The sequence below is a fragment of the Capricornis sumatraensis genome, chromosome 10 (genome assembly GCF_032405125.1).
Source record: "Capricornis sumatraensis isolate serow.1 chromosome 10, serow.2, whole genome shotgun sequence".
Lineage (NCBI taxonomy): Eukaryota > Metazoa > Chordata > Mammalia > Artiodactyla > Bovidae > Capricornis > Capricornis sumatraensis.
The window spans coordinates 56,070,269-56,090,780 of record NC_091078.1 but is presented as its reverse complement, the minus strand read 5'-3'; the positions used below and the strand labels follow the sequence as shown (position 1 = coordinate 56,090,780).

Sequence of the window (20,512 nt, the reverse complement as noted above, 5' to 3'; positions counted from 1 at the left end):
GGGAAAAACAGGTCACAGATAAAAAATCAAAAATCAAAATGTCCTTGAAATTCTCAATAGCCAAACGCAGGAAGGCAGAAGACAATGAAGCAATTTCTTTGAAAAACAAGATAAATGCAAATAATTACAACAAAGAAGTCCATACGCACACCAAACTGTTAATCAAATAAAGGGGTAAGGTGACATTTTCATTCCTGTTAAGAAAAATTTATTGCCCCCAAACTGTTCTCCAGAAGCTTCTGGGGGATGTACCCGAGCAAGAGAATGGAGGTGGAGGGAGGGAGGCCTAAGACACCGCGGAGTGGGGTCCAGCCTGGAGCTGTACAGGCAAAGGGAACTTCAGATGATGAGTAGGGTGGTAAGGTCTCTGTCCCCAGGGAGTGAGCCAGCATGTTCCGAAGGGCTGTGCCAGACGCGCCAGGAACCAGAAAATGAGTGTGGACTGAGACTACTGCTGGAGAGTCTGCAGCTCTGAGAAAGCCGGACATCGGAAACCAGGCATGCGACAAGGCAAGCCACGTCCTGACCTAAGAGGGCCACGGAGACGTGAAGGCGGTGAAAGGAGCCCCAGAGCACACCCTGGGGTCCCGCTGTGTGCAGTGTCTATAGGCTTCTGATGACATGGAGCGACTGGAGTCACTGTCCCTTTGTGGGGAGGGAGTGGGGATGGGAATACAGATGTCAGGCAGGGAGAGGGGATGAAGGAAGTGAAGTCCCCACTCTCCACAGAGGGGTGTCACCAGGACTGCCTTAAGCAGAACGGCCGAGAAGCAATGTAAGCACATCACACAGAAGCAGTGCGCGTCACTGCAGTCAGCTAACGGGGCCAAACACGAGATCAGGGCTGGGGCCTTCTGTCTTAACAGGCTTACAGAGCTGACTCCCTAAGCTGTGTTCCTAGAAAGACTAGGAGACAACAGCGGTAAATACGACTTTTTATCCTTCAACTCGTACTTGAGTAGTGATGTCTGAAATAAGCACGTCTTTCTAGTGCACATTTTAATTTGCTCACATTTTGCCACATGGTTTAGTCAGTTATAGTTAAGATTACCCTCCCATGAGAAGAATGCCTTTACCTGTGATAGCAGCTCTTCCTTTTCCCCAGCGAGTTTTCGTAGCCTTACGTCTAAAACAAATGAAAAGTTTGTAATGATGTAGTATATAAACAATTTAAAATAATTCTTCAAATTCACAAATAGCAAACATCTGATAAACAATTTACCACTTTGAGTATCAAAAGACATGAAGGCTTTAATGATGAAAGGAAAAGTACTAGATGATTCAGGACATATTTCCACACAGTCAATGTTTATCAGGCACTGAGTACAACATTTGCTCCCAAGAGCAGTGATTTTCCATGTGAAGACAGATGCAAGTACAAAGATCATTTCCTTGTTTCAAAAATTTGCAAGTTTTACCAGGAGACAATCCCTTTAAAGCCAAGGGTACCCCCACAGGCTTTTAAGTCCTTAGAATGAGAAAACAAACTGGGAGAAAGAACAGGGCTGAGAATGAGCCTGAGGGGGGTGCTGGAGCAAAGAACGCACAAGAACACAATGCCAGCAGCAGGCAAGGCCCACAAAGCCTGTGTGTGGGGGGGGTGTGGGGCACGCTCTAAGATGTGGGCTGGCAAGACTCGGCAGAGGCTCCACAGCAGGACCACCAGGCTGCTCCTGGCCTTGGGATGCCGACAGAGGACGGGCTCCCCACAGTCAACCACAGTCACCGCCAAATGCTCCAGCTGCCCCCACGAGGCAGGGGAAACCCTGCAGCTGCCCGTGGCCGCGCTCGCCCATGCTCCGCGCATGCTCCACTGTCAGACGGCCGATGGTTCTGCTTCCAGAGTTCCCTCCTTGAGAGCGGGCCCGCCGCTGTCATATACACATTCCTCTAGTAAACTGACATATATATGAAAACTGAAAAGGAAGAAAGCTCACTTTTAATAAAAAAGTGGCTGATGCTACAGTATCCACCTGTGCCATCCTCTAGGCCTGGATTCTGAGTGGACACAGCAGATGGGCATCTTCCTGAGGGTAGTGTCATTAGGCTCTCAAAGCATCGAGTTTAAGTGGCTTAGCCTTTAACACATTACTGACTGGAAACGAACGCTGGTGGCTGGCAATTTGTTATGTAAGTGACTATTGAAACGCCTCTGTCAATAACATTCAAGTAACCAAAGACCTATTAATAGTTCCTGGTCAAAAAGCTGGTAAGAGGCTCAGAAGCCCTGCTCTGGAATAACAGTCCTCTGACAACTTTTGGTCGTCTGTTTGTTGCCTTAAGAAGTGCGGTGGCAAAGAGCTACAGAATCCTGGCGTGAGTCAAAAGACAGAAAACCAGATGCTCCCGGAAGAAGAAACTTCGAACACGCTCAGGAAGCCACTGACCAGCCCTCTGGCTCCCCAGGACAGGTGTGCTGGATTCTCTCTTCCTAGAAAGTAGTGTTTAAATGGCAAAGCCACATACACACACCCACACGCTTCTGATCAGGGGCCCTACCCCCTAACCCTCACTGCCTGGCAAGGGCCCAGGTGCTGCTTTCCCAAGGTCAAGGATGTCTGAAGACAGCGTGCCCAGGTGTCTTCCTCTCAAGGATGTCGAGAAGTCTCAGACTGCCCTGGCTTTTGTTTTCCAAGAGAGGATGTGACCAGGTTGATGTCCAGGGGGACAACACGAACCCCAGTCAACACAGCGGCAGTGTCTTACCGAGCGGCCCTTCCCCCGCCGACTCCAAGACCTGGGCGGCTTCCTGAGACACCACGGTGATGGCCCCGACTGCGGGCTCCTGGTGGATGTCGCCGTTGGGAGTGCCGTCAGGGATGATGACTAAGCCGTGTTTCTGCGGGGAAGAAGAGACCCAGTGTCTCAGCGGAGCCCCCAGGGAGGCAGGAGGCGGCAGCACGGTGGCCCTGTGATGACACACGCCTGCTGCGGGGACCCCTGGTCAGCACCAGCCACACGGAGTCCAGCTCTGCGGACGGACTCGCTCCTCCCGGCTCCGGGCGGGAAAGCCAACGACGCTCTGCGTTCAGGAGGCAGGGGGACAGGGCGGCAGGAGGAGCAGAGCGGCGAGGAGCTCACGTACCTCTCCCGCCTCCACCGCTGCCTTCAGCCTGGCCAGCTCCTCCCGGAGCGCGTCCCGCTCGCTCCTGAGGCAGCCTGCGTGCTCTTTCAGTTTCTCGAGGGCCTGGTTTGGATGGGGCAGCGGGAGAAAGGGCACAGAGAGAGCAAATGAAAGGGAGCAGAGCAGGACCTGATTCAACTTCAAAGATAAAGCGTCAGGGACAAGGAGGCCTTAAGAGCTTTGGACACAAGCAGTTAGATGTGGAGGGGACACAGAGTCCTATGCATCTAGCTTCAGAAGAAAGTTTTGTAGAAAGTGGTTAATCGTGTGTAAATCTGGCAAAGCATGCTTAGCACATCAGGCAAGAAAAACAAACCCTTTTTAGTCAGTGAAAATAAACAGAGAAGGAAGGTGAAGAAGAAATAACACTAAAATAAAGATTTCCTGACAAACCTCCTAAGTATGCTTTTATTTGGTAGTCCAAAAACCCACATTCCATGTTAAACTGAACTAGTATATTCAAGAATATACTTGATTTTTTAAGAAATAAAAATAGGTTCTGGAATAACCAGTATAATGTATTTTAATTAAATACTGGCTGCAGTAATTGTTCTCTACATCATATGGTAAAATACTCCTCATATACCACTCAATTAAAAATACCCCCCCCAATTCTCAAAGATATGTTTTTGTTAATTAAATGCAACTAATGGTTATTTGCTTTTCTGATATATGTTCAAAATGTGAAAAACTGATGAAATAAACCCAGCCCACTTATGGCAGGCAGCAGAATATGGGTTTGCAAACAGGCCATTGAGTCCTGGCACCTACTAACTGACCCGTGCCTCAGTTTCCTCACCAGAAGAAAGGATGATGCCAGCACCACCCACTGGCCCGGGCTGAAAGAAGTACTCAGCACCAGCACCCAGCAGTGCAGAAGACACAAAGGTTCAGGAAAAGCCGGCCTGGGTTCCGTGTGTATTTTCCCTGTTGCTGCCTCCAGCTCACAGCTGTCAGAGCTGAGGACAGCAGAGCAGAAGCAGGAGCGCGTCTGTCACTTTATGTCATGAAATAGTCCAGACTTCAAAAGCCGCCCAGGTCAAGCAGTGTGTGCAGACATCTAGCAGCTGGGCTATCTGACAAAGCCTTTGTCTGCACATTTGTTCCCGCGTTTAATGTTTTCAACCAGAGTTCCCATTCGTGCAAGAAGCTGAACTACAACAGGTAACTTTCCTCTTGGTTTACAGAATCTAGAAATGGGCCAACTGCTTAGTTACTCATTGCTGAAAAACTGGACAACTTTCTAAATCATTATAATCCTATTTTCCAACCAGTAAGTAAATAAGGGATGATGGCAACTGCCATTTGTGTAGCTCCAGGTCTTAAAATTGATGTTTCTCATATATTTTTATATTTAATTTTTCCCTTACATACCCTGTACTTTTCTTATCCCCATTTCACAGATCAGAAAATTGAGGCTCCGACAGGCTACGTTTTTAACCCAAAGTCACAGTAAGTGGCAAAGCCATAAAATGAATCCACTTTTTTGGTTCAAAGCCCTTGCACACTCTATATGTCCCATCACCCCGTGAAGGCCACAATCGTCTTCCCTTTCTGTCACCCCGGATGCTACTGGAAAGTAGTTCACAAGACAAGTCCTATTCCTTCTTTGGCCAAACTGCAATGTGAACGTCCAGCTTCCTCTTTCAACAACTGACATTCATACTGTGTGTCGAGAGTCTGCCTGTAAGTTAATACAGTGCATTCCTAACACCACAAGGCGTTTAGTCTAACACTTCAAGCCAGTATTATCACTCTGTTACATCACTAGCAAGGACATTAGGACAGCAAAGCCCAACATTAGGACAGCAAAGCCCAACACCACCAGCCCATCTGTGGCAGCCTGTCCTCTCTGGGCTGGCTGTTTCGGGTTACAGGAGCCCACGTGCACCGTTGTGCCATGCATCGCCACACACACCTGTGGCGGCGGCCACTCACAACATGCTCGATTAACAACACTGGAGCAAACCTCCCAGGAACAGACCAACTTGAAACTCGAGTTCTAGCAAATGGTAGTACATGCCGTTGGTTCCTTTTCCCAATCTTACAGCAGACTGTATCTTTACTTTTGGACTTTCGTATTTCACCTTCCCATAATTATGGGTGGGAAAATAAGATACATCCTGCAAATCCTCCCATCTTACCACAGAGCTTGAAGGCCACTGAAATACCTTATAACTGGACCAAATGTATTCACACTGGATCTGAAATCCTCTGTATTACCCGACCATATAATTACTACTCTTGTGCTTGTCTTCCGTAAGTGTTCCTACAGTAGATTTTTTTAGGGTAAAAAGTACATGCTTGCGGAGCTTTAAATAATTTTTTACCCCTGACCTAACCTCAAATTCTAGGGTCAAGAAGGCCAAAAGGCTGAACTTTTGGACGACAGGTTATAATTACATATAGGCACAAATATCTTTAGTGAGAATGGGAGTGAGCCTTGTGTGAGGCTGTAGGGACATACAAGCCCTTCACATATACCAATCTGACACATGACCCCTGGGTGCTCAGAACGACTCTGGTGCTAGACGAGCAACCACTAGGGTCAATGAAAGAATTAAAGCAAACTGAACTGAAATTAAAACTACATGAGAACAAGGGCCATGCTCCTTCATGGAGCTACTAAATTTAAATCTTGATAGTGAAGCTAGAGACGTGAGATACCAGGTAGTCACAGGTCATATTTAAAATGCATCTTTTAAAAGTCAAGGGAGGACCACCTCACACACATTATGATGGCTACTACAAAAAAAAGAGTGTTGGCAATGATGGAGAGAACTGGAACCCTTGTACAGTGCTGCTGGAAAGGTAAAATGGTGCAGCTGCTACAGAACACAGTATGGTTGTTCCTCAAAAAATTAAATTACCATATAAAGTAGCAATTCCCCTCCTGGGTATGTATCCAAAAGAAATCACCAGAGAGATTTGCAAACTCATGTTCATAGCAGCGTTACTCACAGCAGCAAAAAGATGGGAGCAACCAAGTGTCCATCAACAAATGAATGAGTACACAAAATGTGGTACAAACATACACTGGAATATTATTCAGCCTTAAAAGGAAGGACTTCTGACATAGGCTACGCCATGTCTGAACCCTGAGGACATACGATTAATTGAAATAAGCCAGTCACAAAAAGACAAATACTGTATGATTCCACATATAAGGTACCCAGAGTAGTCAAATTCACAGAAACGAAAGTAGAATGGGGGCTTCCAGGGGACGGAGGAGGACGCCCTGGGGAGGAGTTGTTTAATAAAGTTCAGTTTCAGTTCTGCAAGATGCAAAGAGGTTCTGTGGAACCTCCAATGTGAATGGACTTAATACCACCAAACTCTTCACTTAGAAATGATTTAAATGGTCAATTTTATGTTATTTTTTGTATGTTACCAGAACAACAACAAAACAATTTTTTAAAGCAAAAGAGGGACAAACTTTTGATGCATAAAGCACTTTGGATGAATCTTAAGGGGAATTATTCTCAGTGAAAAAAATGTAATTCCAAAGGGTTACATATGGTGCTGCTGCTGCTGCTGCTAAGTCACTTCAGTCGTGTCCGACTCTGTGCGACCCCATAGACGGCAGCCCACGAGGCTTCCCCGTCCCTGGGATTCTCCAGGCAAGAACACTGGAGTGGGTTGCCATTTCCTTCTCCAGTGCATGAAAGTGAAAAGTGAAAGTGAAGTCGCTCAGTCGTTCCTGACTCTTCATGACCCCATGGACTGCAGCCCACCAGGCTCCTCCATCCATACGATTTTCCAGGCAAGAGTACTGCAGTGGGGTGCCATTGTCTTATAAAATATTCTTAAGATGACAAATTATAGAAATGGAGAAGAGCAGTTGCCAGCACCTGGCATGGTGATGCTGAGGCAGCAGATACGAGCACAAGAGAGTGACAGGAGGGACCTCTTACAGTGATGAAAATGTGCTCCACCTAGACTGGATCAAGATCAATGCCCTGACTGTACTATAGTTTTACAAGATGTTACATTTTGGGAAAACTGGATAAAGGGCATACAAGGTCTCTGCATTATTTCTTACAACTGCATGTGAGTCTACAATGATTTCAAACATTTTTTAAAAGTTTGGGCTACCCTGGTGCTGCTAGTGGTAACAAACCCGCCTGCCAAGGCAGGAGACGGAGGAGACACGGGTTCAGTCCCCGGGTCGGGAAGATCCCCTGGTGGAGAGCACGGCAGCCCACTCCAGCATTCTCGCCTGGAGAATCCCACAGACAGAGGAGCCTGGCAGGCTACAGTCCATTGGGTCGCAACGAGTCGGACACGACTCAGGGGCTGAGCCCCACCACCACCAGCTAATTTCAAGCAGAACACGACCTCCTTAGGTCCTCAGGCCAAAGGCCTCCTCCTCTCTTTTCCCCCATCTCCCCTGACAAGGTGAGTCTCAGGAACAGAGCTCCTATGCCATGAGGAGGTTGCCAGTCAAAAGGCTACTGGGATGAACTGGCAGGAATGTTTTCAGTCTCCGGAGTACTTGGGATCTACCTGAAGGGCTTAGCAAAAAGGCACTGAGGACTTCTTCCTTATCTGGGCCCCTGCCCTGGGGAGTTATGAGGATATAATTAGAGGTGACGTCACAGTTTGGCAGAGCCAGCAAAATCTTACATTCCTATCCACTTCCGTAATTAAAATGATTCTAATCTCTTCCGATTTTATTCACCAAAGATTTATGGGATGTTAATAACTTCTCCCCTACCACCCCCTATCCTCTGCTGCTTCTCCAGACTGTTACAATGTAAGAGTATCAAATCACCCACAGAGTTTGAATTAAATGCCTGTAGCTGTTTCTGCATAAAAATCTTGGGAAAATAAAGAACAACTTCCTTAGAAAGCTCCTGCTTGTACCTTTAACAAGCGCAGAGTCAGCTGGAGAGAGTTCTTTCCAGGCATAGGATCGGGTTTTCCCAGGGAACTTTCTGCCTTCTGCTAGTTTATATTTCACTCTGTATAAATGCTCAAAGATAATCAAAGGACAGAATTTTAGGAATCTCTAGATCACATTTACGTTGGCCTGTTCCCTGTCTGTGAGCTTCGGGCCAAAGCCCAGTTCCACCTCATACCCTAATGCTCTTATCTTTCCAAAGCAGCGTCTCCTGGAGTTCGAACACCTCTTTTGTCACGGTGTCTATGTTCTGCTGCATACGCTGCTTCTCCTGCAGAGGAAGAGGGGAAGAGGAAAAATAAAAGAGCAGGAAGGAAAAGAGGATGCGGTGAGAGGGAGGGAAGCAGAAGAGAAAGAGAGCTGATAAGGAGACTGAACAAAAGGAGAAAGTCTGTGATGAACAGGGAAAGCAGGAGCTGCTTGCGGGAAGGAAGGATGACACGCAGCGTCTAGGCGCCGTGACTCCCACTGGCCTGGTGCTGGGACAGCCAGCGAGGGGACTGGGGACAGCTGTCCCAGCCACAGCCACGGCAGCCAGCCAGTGGGCTTCTGCACACGCCCAGCTAGCTCCACACGTGTGCTCTTCTGCTCATGAATGCCCTTCCTCAAACATGGCACACTCGCACTTCTAGAGAGGGGAAGCCAGACCTGCTCATGAGCACGTGACCCCTATCACTGACAACAAGCAGGAGTTTCTGAACTCTATTGTTTTAGGCAGAACTGAAAAAACCATGAGCGGGACACGGCTCAATCATTCTGAATTTCCTTTAGGAGCACCTATGACAGCAGGAACATCGTAAGTTACAAATGAACAACAGCAGTTTTTAGAAACACTTGAATTTCAGCATTCAGCCATTCTTACCTTTTGAGTAGGCAGTGATGCACAGTTTATACCCTCTTATACTTAGCAGGTTTTCTTTTCTGCATTACTGGTAAATTATCATCTCCTACTTTCCCTACTTACACATCTCTCATGTACTTTACCGTGTGGTTCTCAATTCTAAAGACCAAAAAGCATTATTTTGGATAGTCAAGATTCTTCAGTTATAAGTAAATGTGTATATTAACATCTGGTGGTGGTTTAGTCACTAAATCGAGTCTGACTCTTGCGACTCTACGGACTGTAGCCCTCCAGGCTCCTCTGTCCATGAGATTTCTCAGGAAAGAATACTGGAGGAGGCTGCCATCTCCTTCTCCAATATTAATGTTTGAAGGATGTTAATTGTAAACAAGAAAATACCTAAAACTAAAGTTTGTATACCCAGCACCTTAGGCTTTTAAGTTAGAGACCATACTGACAAGCTGTAAAAGTCAAGCATTAAAATTCCTCTTAAATGCAATCATCACATTCAAAATTAGAACACTTAATCAGTTCTAATGTAAGTTACTGAATTTGAGAAGCAGCGCCCAAAGCAGTTTTACCATTCTTTTGAAATTGTAATGGGGAAAAATATATATTTTAACTAGAAAAAAAAGTAAGTGGCTGGCATACTGACACACAAAAACAAGACGACAAAAAAGGAGAAGAAGTCACACATTATTTTTAAATGCCAGCAGGACACAGAGTTTGGATAATATACTTCTTGCCATATATGGAAAAACTAAGACAACTAACTCCATATGTAACCTGATATTTTCAAAGGGTTATCTGTGTTTGCATTTAGAATTCACAAATTCTACCCGCTTTCAGCAAGCGAAGTTCAGTTATTCTCAAGAATGACAGAAAAAGTAACATATATCCACAAATAGAATCACTTCTTTTCCTCGATTAAATCATTTTTAAAGTCATTCGCTTGGGGAGAGATTAAGTGAGTCACATCAGTGGGGGAAGAGAAAAAGGAGAGGGAAGAAGTAGGGGGGAGCGGAGTTCTGAGCCACTAGGGACATGGATGAGCTGAGTGTGACACACGAGAGGCATCTCAGGGTCACTGGGGCGGGCCTCCCTGACATCGCCACGGCACCGCTGCTCATTAACACCAGACGTGCTGGGAAAGCACGCCGAGGAAGCAAGCGGGAGTCAGTCCCAGCAAACCTAACCCCGTATTTATAAAAAAATGGCAACCTCGGAGGAAAACCACATTTAAAGAAAAACAGAGATGCATGCCAGGTAGCAGGCCCAAAAGGATGAGAACTGCTGTCAAAGGTTTCCTGAAGGCCCACAGGGCTCCCCTCCTAGGACCCTGCCGTGGTCCTAGAGCTCCTTGCCAGGGGGAACCTGAGCCGCAGCCTCAGCCAAGCTTCGCCTTCTGGCTCCCACCAGGCATCCAGACAACTTCTTTTCATTTAGCCATTTCAGAAGTGCACCTACCTGAGTGAAGATCAAGCTTCTTCTTCCCCAAGAATCATGTCCCCAAATATAGCACTCACTACATTCCCAAGGACCATGGTATCCTGCAGTGTCTCCTTTTGCCCACTTCCTAAGGTATCTTTAGGGGAGAACATGCTTAGGAATAAAAGACAGTAACAAAAGCTCCTGCTATTAAGAAGAAAATACTTAGAGGGCTCCCAGTATTAATTTTTAAGCCTGCTCTCTGTTTCACACTTGTAAAATGTTAGGGTGCAGCCAAATGTGAAGAGACAAGGACAGGGTTTGTGGCATTTTAACCCCCTTCTCTCCCAACACACATGCCCTCACTCCACTCAGTGCATTTTCTCCTCAGAAAAGGTATGTCCACAGTTCCCACACGTACCTCAATTAGCTCGTCTCTCTGCCGGAGGCCTTCTTTAAGCTCATCCATCTTGTGCTGGAGCACGCTACACATATGTTTCTGCCTTTCCAACTCCTGTTATTAAAGAAATGAGACGGTTAACAGAGACGGTGGCACACGACAGACTGGAACAGCTACAGTGTAATAACAGAGAGGCTGCCTGTGACCCCACACACACGCCTGCACTGCCATGCACTGTAACTTAGAAAACTTCTGCATTCTATGGAAAGGCTCAGGAAATTCTCAATTTTCATCTCATATGATTACACAGCTAGAAAACCCAAACTAATCAATGGCAAAATTACTTTGAATAATGAAATGACTTAGTAAAACAACAGGCTATAAAATTAACATGGAAAATTCAAGAAGTGCCACAGATGAAAAAAGAGAGAAGATACAAGAAACACACCATCAAAAAATAAAATACATACATGTAAATTTACAAGATATACCCAAAATATAAATGAGGAAAACATTCCTGGAAGACAGAGAAGTAGGACTGAACCAATGGAAAGGCATACCATATTCTTGAATAAAACGATGCATCATAAAAATATAGGTTCCCCCTGAAATAACCTATGCAGCCCAAATAAAAATACCAACAGGTTCTCTCCACAGAGCAACATAAGTTGATTATAAAGTTTATTTGGGAGAAAAATAAGAAAAAATAGCTGGAAAAACACAAAAAGAAAAAGAAAGCTAACCTTACTAGATATTGAAACATTATTATACGGCTTATATAATTAAAACTATTGTAATGGCTCATGAATACAGACCAATGGAATAGAATAGAAAAATCCAGAAGCAAGCCCAATTACGTATTAAACAACAACAAAACAAAAAGTGGTTCAAATCAATGAGAAAAGCTAGGCTTTTAAATTAGCAGTGTTGGCATAACTGGATATAAACATGGAAGGACAACACTGGAACCAAGCTTCACAGTCTACAGCACAAGAGACGCGCAGAAAGAAGAGGGAGAGACAGACAGACAGAAGAAAGGGAGCTGGAAGCAGCCGCAGAGGAGAGACGAGCGCATCGCTCCACCAAGCAGTGGGTGGAACACTGCTAACAAACAACTCCGAAGTCCACGCACGAGACGGTGAACGGGGCAGAAAAACTGGACTAGGTAAAAATGTAGAACTTTTGGGAAATTCCCCGGAGATCCCGTGGCGAGGGCTTCGTGCTTCCACTAGAGGGCAGTGGTTTAAGCCCTGGTTGGGGAACTAAGATTCCACAAGCAGTTGCAGGGGCGCCAAAACAAAACAAAACAAAACAACAACGTTTGCAAAAGCACTAGAAACAGCAAAGGCAAGCGACACGTGACTACAAAAGACTGGCTACTAAGCCACACCAGAGACAAAAGGATACCACCCTTTCATATAAAGAGCCTTGGAAACTAGAAATAAGGAGGGGAAAACCCACTATTATTAGAATAGGCTAAAAAAAAAAAAGGGACAGTTCACAGAAAAACAAGTACATTGCTCTGAGTATGAAAAGATGCCCATACTAAGAGAAATGCAAAATAAAACTGTGTTTCTCACCAAAACACCAGTAAAAGTCCCAAACTTAACAATATCCTCAGGGGAAAATAGCATGGAGAAGGACAGGCCCACTCTTACAGTAAGCGGGAATACAAAACTGTACAACCCTGACGAAAGGAGAATAATTCATGTCCAGCGGGGTTACCAGGCCTTCTGATCCAGCAAACTGATTTTTGTGACTCGCACAGATACCAGCAAAAATACAAAAAGACCTATGCAGTACATTGGTTTTGCAGGACTATTTTGAAGAGAAAAAGACTGCAAACAACTCAAATGTCCACTAATAGGAAACTGGTGGTACAAACTGTAGTATAAGTGATAAAAAAAAGAAAGAGGAAGAGCTCTCATCAGGTGATAGAGTCAAGATACAGAAAAATAGTACAGTATGCTACCATTTTCTAAGAAAGGAGAAACACAAATGTATTTTATATTTTGAATGGGGGAAAAGGTCTTCTTAGGATTAAAAAGAAAATGGGAACATAAACCACTGAATTAAAAAAATTCCCTTAAGGAAGGAGAAAAGAGGGATGAAGAGAATGAGACAAAAGACTGACTTCTTTCAATTCTTTTTTGTTACTGATTTGACTTCAGATCTGTGTAAATAATTCACAAATTGTAGAAAAAAATTTCATTGTGGAAGCAACCTAAGTGTCCATTGACAGATGAAGGACAAACAAAATGTGGTACATAAATACAGTGGAATATTATTCAGGAAGAAAATCTCGTCACACGCTATGAACATGAATGAACCCTGAGGACAGTATGCTAAGTAAAATAAGCCAGCAACAAAAAGACAAATATGGTCCGACTTATATAGGTACCTGGGGGAATTGAGAAAGCAATGGCAGCCCACTCCAGTGCTCTTGCCTGGAGGATCCCAGGGACGGGGGAGCCTGCTGGGCTGCCGTCTCTGGGGTCGCACAGAGTTGGACACGACTGAAGCGACTCAGCAGCAGCAGCAGCAGCAGCAGGGGGGGGTCCAACTCACAGGGACAGAAAGTAGGGCTGCTGCCAGGGGCAGGAGGAGGGGCGGGGGGCAGGAGGAGGGGCGGGGGGCCGCACAGGGGGCGTTTAATGGGTACAGAGTTTCAGTTTGACAAGATGAAAAGTTTTCGAGGGCTGTTACACAACAATATGAATAAACATTAATGAAATGCACACTTTAAAATAGTTATGATGGTAAATTTTGTTATATTTTTTTTTACCACAATTAAAAGTAAAAACAATTTCATAATAAAAAATTTGAAAAAGCAATTCCTAAATACTGAAAAGAAAATGTAGTGAACCTAGCTATATGTATCCAGTTAGTGGTATAAGCACAGAGAAAGTATTTCAAGTAACTTTAAAAACAATGGTTGTACTATATACAGCCTAGCAGTAAAATAACAACCAAACACAAAAAACCAAACATGCTTTTAACTATTTTCAGTAATTATACTGCTAGTGGTAATGCTGGTATTGCTATTCTAGGTACTGTGGAATAAAGCGATGAAAATAGAATATAACAAAATCACTCCCATCCCAAGTGACTCTGAGAACTGGGAAGGGTAGTTTCAGAAGGAGATACGCATATGCAAAACAGAGAGGTCAGGTAAAAATCCTAAGTCTGAATATAAATTAGCACTATACACACGTATTGACTTTAAAAACAAGAGCATTCCCCATATACACATCACCCTCATACAGCGCTGAAAAGGTCTAGAGGCAGTCGCCAACACTGGCACGCACCCTGAGCACCCACACTGCTCCAGCGAAAGAGAACCAGGGCTCCTTGGGCTAACAGCTGATTCAGGTCTGCAGCAGGAAACGTACCAGACAAGCCCTGAAAACTTGCTTACGCTACACAGCAAAGATGCTATCACAGCCAATCAGACTCAGGTCGAAATTACTTGGGAATCAACCTGAAGATGTTCACTTTAGATAAAAGTGGGACAACTTGAAAATCAGTAAGAATAAAGCTACAGTGGATGGAAACCATCAGACAAACTCCTGCCTTTATGATGGTTTTCTAAAAATAATTAATAATTGGTCACTGTGAGAGGATCCTAAACAATTTCTTATTTTGAAAACTTGTAAACAAAGGAAAAGAGTCATGCTTTTATCTTGCCTTTCCTCTGTAAACTGTTTCACTGAGTAATAAGGGATGAGGGGCAATTTACACTAATAAATAAAGCAGAGTCAAGTGAAAAGACAAGTCATGGAATGGGAGAAAATATTTGCCAACCACGTATCTGATAAGGAACTTGGATCTAGAATATACAAACTCTAACAATGCAATAACACAAAGATAATCCAATTTAAAAATGGGCAAAGGATCTGAACAGACATTTCTCCACAGATGTACAAACAGTACACATATCAAAATATACTCAAAATCATTAGTCATCAGGGAAATGCATTCCAAAACCACATCTCCTCGGATGGCTAGGAAGAAACGCAGATAAGAACAAGTGTTGGTGAGGATGTAGAGAAATCAGAATCTGCACACACTGCCGGAGGGAATGGAAAACGGCGCAGCAACTTGGGAAAGGGTCTGGTTACTCCTTAAATGTTTAAACACAGAGCTGCCAGATGACCCAGCAATTCTACTCCCAGGTATAATATTTAAAAGAAAGATGAATGTTCCCACAAAAAACCTGTACACAAATGTTTATAGCAGCATAATTCATCACAGATAAAAAGTGAAAAAAATGTCCATCAATACATGCATGGATAATCATGGTCTGTATCTATACAATGGAATATTATTAGGCTATAAATCTGAATGAAGTACAGATGCATGCACCACACAGATGAACTTGAAAATATTAACCAAAGTGAAAGAGGCCAATTCTAAAAGATTACACAGTATATGACTCCACTGATATAAAAGGTAACTAACTCTACAGGGACAGAAAGTAGAACCAACAGTGGTTACTGAGGGCTGAGGGGCTGAGAGCGAGAGGATTGCTGAAGGGTACGAGGCTGCTTTCTCACGTGATGAAGCACTCCAAAATTGGCTGTGGCTGCATTTGTCTGTGAAGACGCAAAATAACCCACTGAACTGTATACTTAAGAAAGATGAAGTATATGGTATGTGAATTATATCTCAATAAAGCTGTTTTAAAACAATGATGGAAAAATAAAAGAAAGCAGTAAAGATAAAAACAGAATGTCATTTTGCCACCCCTAATCAACTAGTGGATAAAGACACCCTGTTCAGTATCACAGAGATGCCCTATACCTGGACCTCCTGAAGGGAAAGAACCTATGAAGTAGACTGAACCCGCATGTGATTAAACCTCTAAATCTAACTATTTATAGGAAACACAGAAGAAAAATGAGCATAGTCAAGAACCGTGTTAATGAAACAGCAAAATCCCCAAGACTGTCAGAAACTATTAAGACCAGCAGTCCAGTTTCTTCAACCCATAAACTGCAAAAAAGAGAAAAAGAGGTGAAAGGAAGCCTGTAAACAGAGATTTGTAAGACATGACAACCAACTCCAAGGTGTGGAACTCATCAAGACTCTAAGCATAAAAAAGAAAAATCATCTATCACATTTGAAACAACTGAAATTTTAACAATGACAGGATATATAGTATGAAGGACTTCTTAACTTTTCAGATGTAAAATGGTCTTGCCATTATATTTTTAAAAAGAGAGGACAGTTTAAATTCATATTAAATTCAGGAATATCCTGGTGGTCCAGTGGTTAGGACTTGGCACTTAATACTGCCCAGGATCTGGGTTCAATCCCTGGTCAGGGAACTAGGATCCCACAGGCCATACAGTGTGACCAAAAAAAAGTAAAATAATAAACTCACATTAAAATATGGGACTTGGTTCAAACAAACCGAGTGGGGGAAGTGGACTTGGGAACACTGGCTATGCACTGATGGCCTGTTTGGGGTCAGTGATGGGTTCAGGAAAGTTCATGATGCTCTTCTCTCTTTTTTTTTGCAGGGGGTGGGGGAGTTTGTTTAAAATCTGCAATAAAACATTTTGTTATATCTCAGATAAACTGAAAAAAAAAAAAAAAGGAAAGGAAAGAAAAAAGAAAAATAATTCCCTACTATAATGCAGACATTCCTAACCAGGCATTCTGTCCCTAAAGTACAGACACAATATGTAAGACGCAGTTACCATAATCCCAGCAGAAAACACAGAAAGACATTTTGAAAGGTGGCATGAATATTGTTGTGTAAAGGAAACAGGAACATCTCCTGTGTGAGGCAGTATCTGTTTAGGAGAAGAGACGCTGGGCTGAAGGTACATCAGAGACAGACATGCCCACAAAGTCTTCTACATCACCGTATTTGAAGCAGATTTCCAGGGCATTAAAAAAAACACACAGACTTTTCAAAATCAAAAAGCACAAGATTTAGAAACAAAAACAAACTGAAAAAAAAAAAAACAACTCTATGTATACTAAGACATCTCTATATCCTAGAAAATTATAGGAGGGAAAATGAAGCTGGTTAAAACAGCTTATCATAGGGATTTTTTTTAATGCTCAAGGTCATTGGAGAAGATAGAAAGATAAGAATTCATTTTAGTACTGACCATTCAATACATAGCATGAGCTTTTCTTCTAAATTGTTAGAAGCAAGAGCCAGAAGCAGACATGACAATGTGTGGCAAGGTAGAAAGAGAGTCCAAGGGCTAAGAAAAGTACCATCGCTTGGACTCTCCCAAACTGGCTGATGAGATACAGGAAGAATCAAAGAGGAACCCATCTACATCACCACCTAGTCAATGAGCCACTGTCATCAAGGTGAAAATACCCAGAAACCTCTACCACCTTATCTAGATGCAAGTCTTCTTATCCTAATGTTTTTGTTTGCAGACATTATTTCTTCCGAGGAGTTTAAGGGAAAATCCAGCAGAAACTACAGAGTTCCCAAATACCCCTGAGCCCCCTCCCCACTCCCAGAACAGCCTTCCCCCACTATCAACATCCTAAACCAGAGGGACTATTTGTTGCAATCAATGGGCCTGCACTGACATGTCATGGTCACTTAAAGCCCGTAGCTGACATCAGCGTTCACTCTCAGTGCTGTGCATTCTGTGAGCTGTGACACACGTACAGTGTATGATACAGAGTAGCTGCTGCTGCCAAGTCCCTTCAGTTGTGTCCGACTCTGCGACCCCATAGATGGCAGCCCCCCAGGCTCCCCCGCCCCTGGGATTCTCCAGGCAAGAACACTGGAGTGGGCTGCCATTTCCTTTCACTGCTGCCCTAAAAATCTCCTGCACTCTGCCTCTTCAGCCTTCCTTCCCCTAGTTCAGTTCAGTTCAGCTCAGTCGCTCAGTCGTGTCCGACTCTTTGCGACCCCATGAATCGCAGCATGCCAGGCCTCCCTGTCCATCACCAACTCTCGGAGTTCACTCAGACTCACGTCCATCGAGTCGGTGATGCCATCCAGCCATCTCATCCTCTGTCGTCCCCTTCTCCTCCTGCCCCCAATCCCTCCCAGCATCAGAGTCTTTTCCAATGAGTCAGCTCTTCGCATGAGGTGGCCAAAGTACTGGAGTTTCAGCTTTAGCATCATTCCTTAAGGAAATGGCAACCCACTCCAGTATTCTTGTCTGGAGAATCCCATGGACGGAGGAACTTGGTAGGCTACAGTCCATGGGGTACCAAAGAGTCAGACACGACTGAGTGACTTCACTCACTCACTCTTCCAAAGAAAACCCAGGGCTGATCTCCTTCAGAATGGACTGGCTGGATCTCCTTGCAGTCCAAGGGACTCTCAAGAGTCTTCTCCAACACCACAGTTCAAAACCATCAATTCTTCGGTGCTCAGCCTTCTTCACAGTCCAACTCTCACATCCATACGTGACCACTGGAAAAACCATAGCCTTGACTAAACGGGCCTTTGTCTCTGCTTTTGAATATGCTCTCTAGCTTGGTCATAACTTTTCTTCCAAGGAGTAAGCGTCTTTTAATTTCATGGCTGCAGTCACCTTCCCCTAGCCCTGCTGCAAATACTTCGTAACACTTTGTGAAAGTGATGAAAACAGACTGGAATGAGCATTTTCAGTCTTCAAGAAATCCCTATAGAGTCTACAGTAATAATGTGGGTCCCTTAGAGGTTATATTAACACCTTTTCTCCCTTTATTATGTACAAATACAGATTGTTATTGCTGCTAACAATTCACCAAAGCACATTTCCTAAATTCTTTTTTCTTTTTTTAATACAATGTACTGCAACTCATTTCTTCACAGTAATACCCATCTGTCCTCTGCTTGGGCTGATTTCAGCACTTTAAAAAAAATCCAATACGCTTTTAAGGGAACGCAACTTGTTTCCTGCGGCTGTCGAAAGGCAAAACCAGGCCTTGGGCAGTGGCCTTTATTTTCCATCTGCACATTTTTACAACATAGCTTACAAATCGCTAAAGAAAACATCTGCTGATTTCTGATCCACATCTCCACACTGCTGTTTCCAAATAACTGGTTAAAGACTTCTCCCCAGTCATTTAGAAAACAGGTTCTCTTGAAAAATGAGAGAAGTAAAGGAGAGAGAAGAGAAGAAAAAAAGAAAAGAGAAAAAAACGAGCCATCTCACTGAAAGCCTTTGGAGCTTTGTGGAGTTCCAGTTATAACAGGAAGAAGTAATTCACTGTAATTGTCTAATTAAGAGACAGAAAATAAAGATAAAATTTGAACTGCATTCTATTTTCAGAAACTAAAGGAGGTGATAAGTTTCCCCTTATGAAAATAAATTAAGTCTTATAAAAATTAAAAAAGGAAAATATTCCAGGAATGGCAGTCTTATGTTCTGTTGATTTCCTTGTACCAACCGGTTTTGAGGGAAATACCACTCCCTGGGACCTTGGCCTCTTCTATCAAACCCAGTTCTTAAAAATTTTTTTTAATTCTCCTTTACTCTTCATCGATAATAACAACCATTCACTGAACACATACTATGTGCCAAATAAACACTTTACAGTCAGTAATAGTCATTAACCCCTCACCACAGAACTATGATGTAGGTATTACTGGCCCCATTTTACAGAAGAAAACAGTAATTTTTAAATAGCAGGTTTTAATTTTCTGACCCCAGAGAAAGGCATGATGTAAAATGAGCAAATTACCTTTGACTTTTCTTCATTTTCTCTATAAAATTCCGCCATCTGTTCCTCCTGCTCTTCAATAACATCCTTGAGGGTATCTACTTGGTATATCAAATTGTTCTTCTCATTGTCTAACTGTGCATTGGAAACCATGGCTTTCTTGTATTTTTCTTCCACTTCAGACAAAGACTCCTAAATGAAAGTCAGAGTCATCAGTCTACCATCTCAAACACAGTCATCACCTATAGCCCCGGCACAAACACGTGAAGATGCATTTTTGCAAAATACAAGCAGTCTTGGAAGCTCTCTGTTTAGTAGCATGCACATGAAACAGGAGGATGACAATAAGCCGAGAACGCCATTATAAGCACTTCATGGGCTCCCTGCTACCCAAGGAAACAAAACCAAGCGGCACTGTAGCCTCTGAAAGACGAAAAGGCATGCAGACAACATGTGAGAGTCACAGTGCAAAAGTCACAAAGCGAAGATTCATCAATGTTTTCAGAAACGTTACTCCTGTAGTTTTCAACAACAAGCTATCTGGTACGCTGAATGCAATGACAGGGAATATAGCCTCTTTTTATATAAGCAAATTTCATACTCCTTCGAATTTCACCATTTCTTGGATCTGTGTTTTCAGTACTTTCCTGTTCTGCATAATATTAATAAATGTATTCACATTTCCTCTGGAAATTATTCAAATATTAGCCATTTAAAATAAGCGACACAAAAACAATTATTTTTTTAAAAAAGAGCTACCAGGGGAATTCCCTGGTGGTCCCGGAGTGGTTAGGACTCTATGCTTTCACTGCAGGGCCTGGGTTCAATCCCTGGATGGGGAACTCAGATAACACAAGCCCGGCTGTGAGCCCCCCTCCCCGCTCCCAAAAAAGTGCTACCACTAAATGTCTAAATTTTTATATACTTCAAAGTTTTCTGCCTAAAATAGCTTACAGTCTGTTTTTAAATAGCTGCTTCTATTTTGGTAGATTACTATTACCTAGCAACATTTTTAAAGCTAAAAAGAAAAAACATTTCACATAGAAAAAGTCATCACTTCTGTATTTTAAGATGCTGATGCAAATGTTAACAAATAAAAGAGCAATGATATTTGAACTGAGGGTTCTGAGAGTCCAGAAACCTTTACACATTTATGATTAACTGATATTTGAC

General features: G+C 43.4%; 1 protein-coding gene across 1 annotated transcript in view; it reads right to left on the bottom strand.

Moving 5' to 3' along the window:
• Window positions 1–20,512, bottom strand: part of LRRFIP2 (LRR binding FLII interacting protein 2) — a 108,688-nt gene that overhangs the window by 7,436 nt on the left and 80,740 nt on the right. The window contains exons 19-24 of the mRNA XM_068981625.1: window positions 19,361–19,531; window positions 10,718–10,810; window positions 8,206–8,298; window positions 3,086–3,187; window positions 2,707–2,839; window positions 1,077–1,126 (exon numbers count right to left, since the gene is read on the bottom strand). Coding sequence (XP_068837726.1) covers window positions 1,077–1,126; window positions 2,707–2,839; window positions 3,086–3,187; window positions 8,206–8,298; window positions 10,718–10,810; window positions 19,361–19,531 — 642 coding nt within the window. The remainder of the gene's footprint in view (window positions 1–1,076; window positions 1,127–2,706; window positions 2,840–3,085; window positions 3,188–8,205; window positions 8,299–10,717; window positions 10,811–19,360; window positions 19,532–20,512) is intronic.